We start from the raw sequence: 12,231 nt of genomic DNA on the forward strand, positions 1-12,231 counted from the left end.
TCTCAGATATCTACATATTAGGTTTATGGCTTTGGTAAGTTCAAAAAATCTTCAGAGACGGTTTTAGAACTGTTTCTCGTCTCTCCACAGAAGAACGCAGGAGCTCAGACAGAGTGACCATCGGGTTATTGATCACCTCCCTGACTAAGCCCCTTCTCCCCCAATCACTCAGCTTAGATGGCCAGCCAGCTCTAGAAAGGGTCCTGGTGGTTCCAAACATCTTCCACTTACGGATAATGGAGGCCACTGTGCTCATTGGAACTTTCAGAGCAGCAGAAATTTTTCTGTAACCTTCCCCAGCCTTGTGCCTCGAGACAATCCTGTCTGGGAGGTCTACAGACAATTCCTTTGTCTTCATGCTTGGTTTGTGCTTTGACATGCACTGTCAACCCTGGGACCTTATATAGACAGGTGTATGCTTTTTCAAATCATGTCCAATAAACTGAATTTACCACAGGTGAACTTCAATTAAGCTGCTGAAACATCCCAAAAATGATGAGTGGTAACAAGTACCTGAGCTCAATTTAGAGCTTCACGACAAAGGCTACTGTACATGTGATTTTTCAGGTTTTTTATTTGTAATAAATTTGCAACAATTTCAAAAACTCTTTTTTCACATTGTCATTATGGGGTATTGTGTGTAGGATTTTGAGGAAATAAATGAATGTAATCCATTTTGGAATAAGGCTGTAACATAACAAAATGTGGAAAAAGTGAAGCGCTATGAATACTTTCCAGATGCACTGCATGCCATCATGAATTGTGAAAATATATCATCAAAACAAGCTTTAAGACCAAGTGGAATCTTTGTCGCTTTGGTGTGACTTCAGCTCATCAGTTTTGGCAAATGCAAACAATTATTTTTCAAGAGTCCAACATCTGCTGTATAAGAATCACTACTGACCTACTGTATTGTTGTTAGATAGAGAAAATATCTTACAAGTAACTATTATTCTAGATCTTGGAGCTTATTCTTAAAACAAAAAATGAGCAATAAAAAGATGTGGAGCACAAAAAGTGGCCCATATTAAAATTAATATTGTTATCCATGACTGTGTTATCCAAAAACTGTAAAGTTCTATGGTATTATTTCAATTTTTATTATTATGTTTTTTCTTATTATTCAAAGGGCCAAATTCTGACTGAGGAAAGTTAAATGTACTGGTCTATTTGCTATTTGCCTAACAAATGACAATATACTACAGTTTTTAATTTAAAACAGATTTCTATTTTATTTCTAATGAAATGTGATGTAATAAATTTGTATTAATGTTTTTTTTTCATATTTGTTTATTCTAAATCTTCTTTTGGTACATCAAAAAATGTGGTTATGATGACCATCTGACAAGCTAATAGGCCAATTTCACACTTCCACGTTCGTTACTTCCGGTTATGGCCGCTCCTGGGTAAACTTACTTCCGGTAAAAAAAACAATGGCAGCACAGTCGTGGAGCAGTTATGTTAAAAATAATAGAACTTGCTTTCAGAACAATGATGGCTAATCTGCAATCATAAACCAATTAGCAGATTACATTTAACCTCCAGTGTGTTGGGTTTCTCGTTTTTCCTCATTGACCGGTAGCATCTAGCTCTGACTACCACAGAGCTGTTGACTACATTTGACACTAAGCATGCATAAACAATGAAAAAAAGGTCAACATATCAGTAATAATAAATAAATATCATATAATATATTTAGAAACGACCATAATTGTATTAACACTTGTTAACGTTAGCGATGTGTTAGCGATAGTAGCTAAAATTTACCTTGATATCCATGAATAAATTCTTCAACAAAGAATTTATAACCCTTCTTCAGCCTCGACCCTGTAGTTGAAGAGTTTACTGCAACAACTCGACTGATGTCCTCAAACTTAATTTGCAGCAGAGTGGAGAGAGATGTTGCGAACAGTTCCATGTTTCCTCAGCATAGATCGCGTTAGTTGTCACTGTAGCAGAAGTAAAATTACACAGTGGTTCTAGTGAAATTGGCATATCCAGATAAAAATAGTTCTTAAAATGTCAGTAAAAAGCAGTATTTAAATATCATAATTAAATAGAAAATGAGGTGAATAACTGCAAAAAGGTCCACTTTTTGAGAAAAAAGAACCACCCTTTTTTACTGAGCTGGCTACAGGTCAACATTTATTACTCCATAAAGTATCCATAGAATAAGAAGGTCCATGATTGACCATATATGGCTCATTTAGTGGACATTAATGAGTATTAATGAAATATAAACCTAATCAGAGTAATGTTAACCTGTTTTGCTCACCAGATCTGTAGTCGATAAAGGGTAAATTATAATTAAACTTGACAAAAGAGAGTGATAGAGATGTATAGTGTTATATTTTGAAGCTACAGTCAAAGTAAACACAGCCGGGAATGAATATCAACCTTTGCATAAACATAGGACAGTTGGGCTGAGTGATTTGACGTTATCCATCAGTCAACGTGTGTTTGTTGAAACATACGTTACAAATTTCACAATAAACACGATAAATTAACAACTAAACATACCTTATGGCTCTTCAAAGTGGAGATGAATAAATGTGTAATCTGTAAATCTTGCATTTTGCGTACTGAGGCGAGTTTGAACGTGCCTCGCGCTGTCATTGCCCAGTAACGCACTGTAAACAAATTGGTGCTCACGTTTTCAAAATAAAAGTCACACATACATAGTAAGTGAAATGTATGCTTAAAAATAACTAAGGGAAGAAAATTATTGATCTTAGCTTACTAGAAAATGTTGTTGCTTATCAAACGCAGCATGATGCATGCATATTAATGATCTCAAAGCTTGATGACATGGCAGCTTGTCAGGTCTGGATAAAGGACTCAAATAGGCATGCATGCAAATGCGCATGTGAGTCTAGTCACAGTTTGTTTTGTCTTCTGATTGTCCCGTTGCCACCGGGGTTTTACATTCGTGGAATTTACATGAAAATGAGGAATTAATGGTGTCTGAGGCTCACAGTACGCCCTTCCATACACGGATCTTGTATTAGTCTACTATGCCTTGGTATACCCAGATTTTCATCTGCACTTTTTAGAACTCTAGTCTCTAGTAGAATTCTGAGAAACTTTCCAATGTTAGTATATTTATTTTCAACAACAGAATTAATTTTGTATGGCATAAAACGTACATTGGAGCAATATTAGCTTATAAAAATGAATTGTTTGAACCCATGTTTAAACTCTGTGGTTGTTAAATTATTACATTTTAACCCAACTGTGAGGTTGATCCATATTTTTTTTAATTCGCATTTTAAGTGCTTCTTTGTTTTGACAATTTATTAACACACAATATTGTCTGGACACAACAAAATGTACTGCTTTCACACAATAAGGGATTAAAAGACTTTTAAGAACTAATTTTATTTCTTTCTAGTGAAATCACATACATAACTTTATGTACAAACAAGTTGCTAAATTCAAAAGCCACTTAAGACAGCATTAGGTGTAACTGATAAGAATCACTAAGTGAAAGTTCTTGTTGAAGTGAGCAAACAAAAAACAGTTGTACAAACACTGGCATGTGGATAGAGCTTTTATTATCCTGGAGTTACTAGTGTCAATAGGAACTAGGGGAAATAGAGGTTACGAAAGGTTGGCGATATTTCCTTCCTTGCACTGTTTGCAATGCTGAGGTGAGAAAAACAGGAGAAAATATGGCTAGTTACCAGGCAACTGACCAATTGCAAGCACCTTAACAAGGCAATTTTTTCATAGCAACTTCCTTTATCGTCATTTAATAGTTCATGCGCCAATGTCAGAGTGACTTGTGCTGGCGTTACTGAGCTTTCTCTCTTTTACTGCTGTTGTCCCTTTGTTGTCGGCTTCTGCATTCGCAGGTGCGCTGGCAGGAGATAAAGAGATGCGGCTGATCACTGCATTTATTAAATTGTTGCGGAAGCTCTGGCTGAGGAAGTTGTAGAGGATTGGGTTGGCGATGCAATGAAAGAGCGACAAGCATTGCACAAGGCTAAACGAATAGTACAGCACCCCAACCGTATTGCAGGAGAACAGGTGTGGGTCCATGTCGTCCACTGTCAACAAGAACAACACCAAATGGTAGGGTAGCCAGCAGACCACAAAGACCAGCGAGTACACATGTACCAACCAGACATCCCGACGATTCTGGACCTCTGGTGCTGTGCGCACGGCTCTGGCGATCAAGAAGTTGCAGGTTATAATGACAGATGCTGGAGCCAGAAACTGGAAAATCAGGCATAGGAAGGAAACGGACAGAAACCATTCTGTGTGGTACTGTTCAGGAACCATGTAGCAACCCGGTTCATCCCACTCCAACAGGTCAACATGGACGTTCTCTAGCAAGGCCAGCAAGAGAGATAAGAGCCAGATCCCGGCGCAGAGCAACCAGCGACGTTTGTGCTGCTGTGGGAAGCAGGCAAGAGTGTTGGGCCTTGTCAGGGACAAGTATCTCTCCAGGGTCATGAAGGCCAGGAAGAAGGAGCTACTGTAGAAGTTGATAACGTATACAAGGTGTGTGACCTTGCAAAGGAAGCGTCCCCACAGCCAGACCTTGTCCATGGTCACCTCCAGCATGAAGAACGGCATGGTGAAGATTACCATCAAATCAGACAAGCTTACGTTGATGATGCAGAACAACACCCCATTCGCTGAATGCCGCCTTTTCCAGTTTACCCACACTACAATGCTGTTCTCTGCCAATCCCACCATGAACAGGCCTAGGTAAAGAAGGAAAAGAGCAATTCGCCGGCCATCCGCATCTAAGTGAATGGTGCAGTCGTAGACGAACCATGGTGTGCCATTGTAGAAGTCGAAAGATGAGTTGTGAATATCATGCGTCATGTTCTGCAGACAAAAACAACATAGAAGGATTTGTTCAAATGTTATTGAACTGAGCTACTCTTAAGGTAGTTTCCTGGTTTGGGATTTGATAAGAAAATGTGGATTTTTGGATAAAATCTAATCCACAATCCTCTGGCTATTTTTGTCTATTATTCTAGAACGTTTAGGTTCTGGTCCTAATCAAAATCTCAGATTTTCAAGCCATCCTGAGGCCTTGGGCTATGTTTTTCAGGTATTTTTAAATGGCGTTGGAGGGCTCAATAGTGGATCTCAAGGTCTAGATCTGTCTGTACCTTCTTTAAGAGGACTGTGGATTTGACAGCCAGATACAAGTAAAAAAAAAACAAGATACAAGTTTGCCAAATACAAGTTCACAATTGTTTTTAGTATGTTAGATTGTGGCATCACGGTGGCGCAGTTGGTAGCACGATCGCCTCACAGCAAAAAGGTCACTGATTTGAGCCTCGGCTGGGCCAGATGGCATTTCTGTGTGGAGTTTGCATGTTATCCCCGTGTTTGCGTGGGTTTCCCCCGGGTTTTCCGGTTTCCCCCACAGTCCAAAGACATGCACTAAATTGCCGTAGTGTATGTGTGAGAATGCTGGATAAGTTGGCGGTTCATTCCACTGTGGTGACCCCAGATTAATAAAGGGACTAAGCCGAAAATAAAATAAATGAATGAATGTTAGATTGTGGTTTGAACCAAACCCTAAAATAGACCCTGAATCCCCAAGTTGCCTGTTCCTACTTTAAGAGGACTGTGTGTTTAAAAAATTTCTAGAATCTCCTGCCCTGGATGGACTTTAGGCAAAATATCAGAGATGCAATCCTTTAACAGCAGGAATAACAAGCTTTGACCCTCAGTGTCTACTGTCCTGCACATTTTTCTCAAAATCCATCCCTCTTGACCTATCCCAGATCAGAAGTTTTGCATAGTAAATGTTAGGGGCCGTAGCTACCCACGTGTGCAAGCCTTTGGCATGAAATATCTTATGACTAATGTTTATGTTCCACAATTACAAAATTAAAGTCCAAGCAATCACCTCAGGAATCAATATTAATGGAATAATTTGTGTTCTAAGAGGAAGGAGACTTACCTTGTTATGTGGTTATGGCAGATGAGGCACTCAGGGTTAACCCCCTCTACAGAAACTCTCCTGAATAATATTACTGGAGTCTTTGCTCGGCTGAATAGTTTCGTGGGATCTAGTCGTAGTTTGGCTTGTGGGGCAAAATAAGCTCTTCCCTCTCTCTTTCACGCGGCTGGTTGCTCCACCACCACACTGACAGGACATCCTCACAGGACAGGAGGGGGTTGAATCCGACAGGAAAGACTCCAAGATTCTTTTGATTTCAGATAGTATCATCCACATAACCGGACAGAATGTTTATTTTTCCAAGAACATTGGTCTAAACAAAGCTTGGAGCCAAGATGGAATTAAAGTGCTTCCAGGATGCAAATCTGTACTAATGAGCAGGCACATGATACTCTTATTGGTAGCTAAACGCATTATGAATTCTGCCACTATGTTATGTAATAAGCAAACACAAAAATAGAGGAAGGTTGGGTGAGATCTCCTATTGAGTTTTGAGGGAGACTTACTGTAAACTGTAGTCTACAGTTTTCATTATATTTCCACCAAACAAGCTAAACATTGAGTAAAACTTTTAAACAAAGTGGTTTTAGGATTGTAGAATCAGAAATAATAGGTTATAGAATTAGCATTAACATTTATTTATTAGAAAATTGTAGTCAAAAGTGATGTCTGAACAAATTAAATTGATATCTTCTTTCTTTATTCAAGCATTTGACAACACCACTGGGTTATTACCTCAGCTTTTAATCCATCTAAGTGCACACACATAGAGTGAGTGAGAGCACAGACACTGTTACCATATACCCAGAGCAGTGGGCAGCTATTGCTTCCAACTCCTGTGGAGTAATAAGGGGTTAGATGCCTTGCTCAAGAGCACCTCAGCTGGATATTGAAGATTGAGAAAGTGAGGTTCATTCACTTCCCCGATCTTCAATTCCTGTCAAGACTGGTAATCGAACTAGCAACCTTTGGGTTACTAGGTCACAGCTGCCCGGGAAATTTATTATCATGACATTTAATGTCTTAAAATTGTACACTGAGAAATTAAATGTTTATTAGGGGTGGCACGGTGGCTCAGCGGTTACCACTTATGCTTCACAGCATGAAGGTCACTGGTTCAAGTCTCAGCGGGACCAGTTGGCATTTCTGTGTGGAGTTTGCATGTTGGGCATCACGGTGGCGCAGTGGGTAGCACAATCATCTCACAGCAAGAAGGTCGCTGGTTCAAGCCTTGATTAGGTCAGTTGGCATTTCTGTGTAGAGTTTGCATGTTCTCTCCGTGTTGGCATGGATTTCCTCCGGGTGCTCTGGTTTCCCCCACAAGTCGAAAGACATGCTATAGATGAACTGGGTATACTAAATTGTCTGTAGTGTATGTGTATGTGTGTGAATAAGACTGTCTGTGTGTTTCTCAGTGACTGGTTGCAGCTGGAAGGGCATCCACTGCGTAAAACATATGCTGAATAAGTTGGTGGTTCATTTCACTGTGGCGACCGCAGATTAATAAAGGGACTAAGCCAAAAAGAAAATTAATGAATGATTTTGCATGTTCTCCCCATGTTAGCGTGGGTTTTCCCCACAGTCCAAAGACACGCAGAACAAGTGAACTGGGTAAACCACAGGTGTCAAACTCAGTTCCTGAAGGGCCGCAGCTCTGCACAGTTTGGCTGTAACTCTAATTAAACATATCTCATCCAACTGAGTCCTTCAGGCTTATTTGAAACCTATAGGTAAGTTTGTTGAAGCAGAGTTGGAACTAAACTGCAGAGCTGCAGTCCTCCAGGAACTGGATTTGACACATGTGGGGTATGAGTGTGTGTGTGTGTGTGTGTGTGTGTGTGTGTGTGTGTGTGTGTGTGTGCGTGTGTGAAAGAGAGAGTGTGTGCATGTTTCCTAGTGCTGGGTTGTTGCTGGATGGGCATCCACCACATTAAACATATGATGACTAATAAATCAGGGACTAAGCTGAAGTATAGTGAGCGAGTAAATGTTTATTAGTACTTTTAATCTTATTTTACATCCCTAATCCTACCCAACACCTAAACCCAACTATTACCTTACACTAACTATTAAAAGGCAGCTAATAAGTTGTTTATTGAGCTACATTCTTAGTTAATGGTTTATTAATAACATGAACTGTACATTAAAATAAAGAGGGACCAAACATCCTAATGGTATGCTAATGTAGACACACACTACTAAGTGTTTAGATATGTAAGCATCGACTATAACACAAGAAGACTTTAAATCAATATCTTTTAGGCCTTGATTGCTATCAGGTCCTCTCTTTTTTTCTCCACACTAATTTTTTTTTGCACAGAAACTTTTCACAGTTCAGAAAGTCTAAAAGGAAAAAAAATATTTAGCTGGTTTGTGCCTGATATGCTGAAAAAACACAGCCCCCAGCAGGACAATAGCAGGAAATGCTTTCGCTGGTCGAGGGGCAGTGAGTGGCAGGCAGAGCGAGAGAGAGAGGTAGGAAACCAATTGCACATTAAACCCCCCTCAAAATCCCCGACATCCCAAAAGACCATCCCAGCAAACTGCAACACTTGAGAACAAGTACAAACTGATCTCTTTAGTTTGGGGTAAAAGGTATAGATTTCTGCCTAAACTCAAAAATTTGCTACTATATTAACCAAATTTGGGTTGCATTTTTAGAGCATAACAGCAGCTTTTGGCTTCAAGGAATGATTGTTTGATTTTGTCTTTAGCATTTCGATAGCCAAAAGTATACTTCAGCACACACTCTCCTTGTTATATGCAATATTTGTGAATGACTTTTTTCCACGGTCTACTTCTGCTGATACAGTAAAAAATAGCAGCTTATCAACTCTTACAGTGAAGTTGTGAATAAAGGTTTCACATTATAGATGTTTATCACAGGCATCATGTAACTGTATATGTTGGTAATGCATTCATGTATACAGACAGACAGATAGATACACTCATCGGTCACTTTATTAGGTACACCTTACTAGTACCGGGTTGGGCCCCCCTTTGCCTCAAGAACTGCATTCATTTTTCATGGCATAGATTCAACAAGGTGTTGAAAATATTCCTCAGAGATTTTGGTCCACATTGACATGATAGCATCAGTTACTGCAGATTTGTCGGCTGCACATCCATGATGCAAATCTCCTGTTCCACCACATCCGAAAGGTGCTCTATTGGATTGAGATCTGGGGATTGTGGAGGCCATTTGAGTACAGTGAACTCATTGGCATGTTCAAGAAACCAGTCTGAGATGATTCATGCTTTATGACATGGTGCATTATCCTGCTGGAAGTAGCCATCAGAAGATGGGTACACTGTGGTCATAAAGGGATGGACATGGTCAGCAACAATACTGTGGCGTTGACACGATGCTCAATGGTATTAATAGGCTCAAAGTGTGACAAGAAAATATCCCCCACACCATTACACCACCACCACCAGCCTGAACTGTTGATACAAGGCAGGATGGATCCATGAGACTCATCAGACCAGGCAACGTTTTTCAAATCTTCTATTGTCCAATCTTGAGCTCCAGCTCCTCCTTCCTTGCACTTCTTCTACGAGTGATGTCACTGGGGGTTGGGGTTAGGGGGGGATGGGTGTATGAATTAAAACAGCTTATAGGAGCTCAAGCTACCCCTCGTTGGAGCTCAAGTGGCTCTGCAGCGAGCAGTGTCTCACAGAAGTGGCACCCGGTGTGGTCTTCTGCTGCTGTAGCCCATCCGCCTCAAGGTTGGACTTGTTGTGCGTTCGGAGATGCTCTTCTGCATACCTCGGGTAACGAGTGGTTATTTGAGTGAGTTACTATTGCCTTTCTACCAGCACGAACCAGTCTGGCCATTCTCCTCTGACCTCTGGCATCAACAAGGCATTTGTTCCCACAGAACCACCGCTCACTATTTTCTCTTTTTCTCATTCTTTGTAATCCCTAGAGATGGTTGTGTGTGAAAATCCATGCCACGCCACATTCAAAGTCATTAAAATTGCCTTTCTTCCCCTTTCTGATGCTCGATTTGAGGTGCAGCAGATAATTTTTTTGCGTTAACAGCAGATCGAAATTTGTGTTACAAGCACTTGGACAGGTGTATCTAATAAAGTAACCGGTAAGTATATATATGGGGAGGAGCCCTCTTCATTTTTCAGTCATAGATTTTAAAAAATGCACATTTTGAAGCGCTTCACTGGACCTTTAAAAATTTATGGAAACTCTTTGCCCTAAAAAAGCTAATTCTGTCTTGTCAAAACAACAAAACTTTTGAAGTTTATTGTACCTAAGATTTGGACAGCATTTATTTTAAAACATTTAGTTGACTGAACTAAACGTTTAATGCAATTCAACAGAAATGTTATGTGCAAAAATTTAAATCTTTCGCTGTTCCAACAAGACAAAATTTGCTTTGTTAGGGCAACAAGTTTACAAATTTAATTTGAATCAACCTGTATAGGCTTAAAATGGAGGTAAAATCGTAACCTGCAGCATGTCTTAAAACTGAACTTTTGACAAACTCTGTATATGCATATCACGTCATTTTCAAGTGTGAACGTTAGTGAGATTTGAGGCATAACGGTTTAATTTTTCAAAGAAACTCCGCTCTGGAAGATGTGAATTCTATGGTGTTAAAACTCTTAACTGGGGGTTAAACGTGGCCTTAATCAGCCGACTATAAAGTCTTTAGGAGAATAATGTGCCGCTCTGAACTCGATGTTCCAGATACTCCTACAAGCACAAGAATTGGTCAGCAGTTTGCAGGACGAGCGGCTCTTTTCCATTGTTAAGAGTGTCAGTGCAACAGGAAAAAGTTGGTCAGCAGAATCGCAGCTCCTGGAAAGGGTTTGGTGGATCCTGTCCTTGACCCTTTTCATGAGCGGGTCCAGACCTCTATTCTTTCAAAGTTCATCAGCGATACAGTAAAAAATAGCAGCTTATCAGCTCTTACAGTGAAGTTGTGAATAATGCTTTCACATTATATATGTTTATCACAGGCATCACCTGTATATAGACATATATACATATGCACATGACGGCATTAATGCACCATCAGCATATACAGTTACAGGTACGTGATGCCTGTGATAAACATCTATAATGTGAAAGCATTACATAGTAAATATATATATACTGTATATATATATATATATATATATATATATATATATATATATATATATATATATATATATATATATATATATATATATATATATATATATATATATATATATATATATATATATATATATATACACACACACACACACACACACACACACATACACAGTTGAAGTCAGAATTATTAGCCCCCTTTTGAATTTTTTTTTCTTTTTTTTTATATTTCCCAAATGACGTTTAACAGAGCAAGAAAATTTTCACTGCATGTCTGATAATATATTTTCTTATGAAAAAAGTCTTATTTGTTTTATTTCGGCTAGAATAAAAGCAGTTTTTAATTTTTTAAAACTCATTTTAAGGTCAAAATTATTAGCCCCTTTAAGTTATATTTTTTCGATAGTCTACAGACCAAACCATCGTTATACAATAACTTGCCTAATTACCCTAACCTGCCTAGTTAACCTAATAAACCTAGTTAAGTCTTTAAATGTCTTGAAAAATATCTAGTAAAATATTATTTACTGTCATCATGGCAAAGATAAAATTAATCATTGATTAAAGAAGAGTTATTTAAACTTTTATGTTTAGAAATGTGTTAAAAAAATCTTCTCCCCATTAAACAGAAATTGGGGGAAAAAATAAACGGGGCTAATAAATCAGTGGTGCTAATAATTCTGACTTCAACTATATATATATATATATATATATATATATATATATATATATATATATATATATATATATATATATATATATATATATATATATATATATATATATATATATATAAATAATTAAGTATAACGCTTAATAGTACTTAATAACTGTCCAATTATTTACTTATTATTTATGTAATAATTTTATTCATTTATTAGTGTCATTTATTAAAATAAATGTTCATGTTCTATATACACTATTTTCGACTATTAAAAAATAATTATAAACATTTTCTTTTGTTGTCTTATGGTTTGACAATAATAATATTTTAGTACAACTACAAAATTTAAATATAAATAATTAACATTTTGTTCAAGTATTACATATAACAAAAATGTAAAACAAAGTATATATATGAGTTTATAGTTTCTATGATTACTGTTATTCTAAATTTAAATAAATATGATTTTTAAATTTTTTTATCAAAATGTTTTATCTTAAAAGGGAGATTTATGTTGTTTTTTTACTGAATAAA

At 37.8% G+C, this 12,231-nt stretch overlaps 1 protein-coding gene across 1 annotated transcript; it reads right to left on the reverse strand.

The window, feature by feature from the left end:
• Positions 1 to 3,360: 3,360 nt before the first annotated feature.
• On the reverse strand, positions 3,361 to 6,107 carry gpr182 (G protein-coupled receptor 182). The gene is made up of 2 exons (XM_056449178.1): positions 5,933 to 6,107; positions 3,361 to 4,839 (listed from the first exon to the last, which is right to left on the reverse strand). The coding sequence occupies exon 2, from the start codon at positions 4,834 to 4,836 to the stop codon at positions 3,760 to 3,762; it is 1,077 nt and encodes a 358-aa protein (XP_056305153.1). The 5' UTR covers positions 4,837 to 4,839; positions 5,933 to 6,107; the 3' UTR covers positions 3,361 to 3,759.
• Between the last annotated feature and the right edge of the window lie 6,124 nt (positions 6,108 to 12,231).

This window comes from Danio aesculapii, chromosome 23 (genome assembly GCF_903798145.1).
Source record: "Danio aesculapii chromosome 23, fDanAes4.1, whole genome shotgun sequence".
Taxonomy (NCBI): domain Eukaryota; kingdom Metazoa; phylum Chordata; class Actinopteri; order Cypriniformes; family Danionidae; genus Danio; species Danio aesculapii.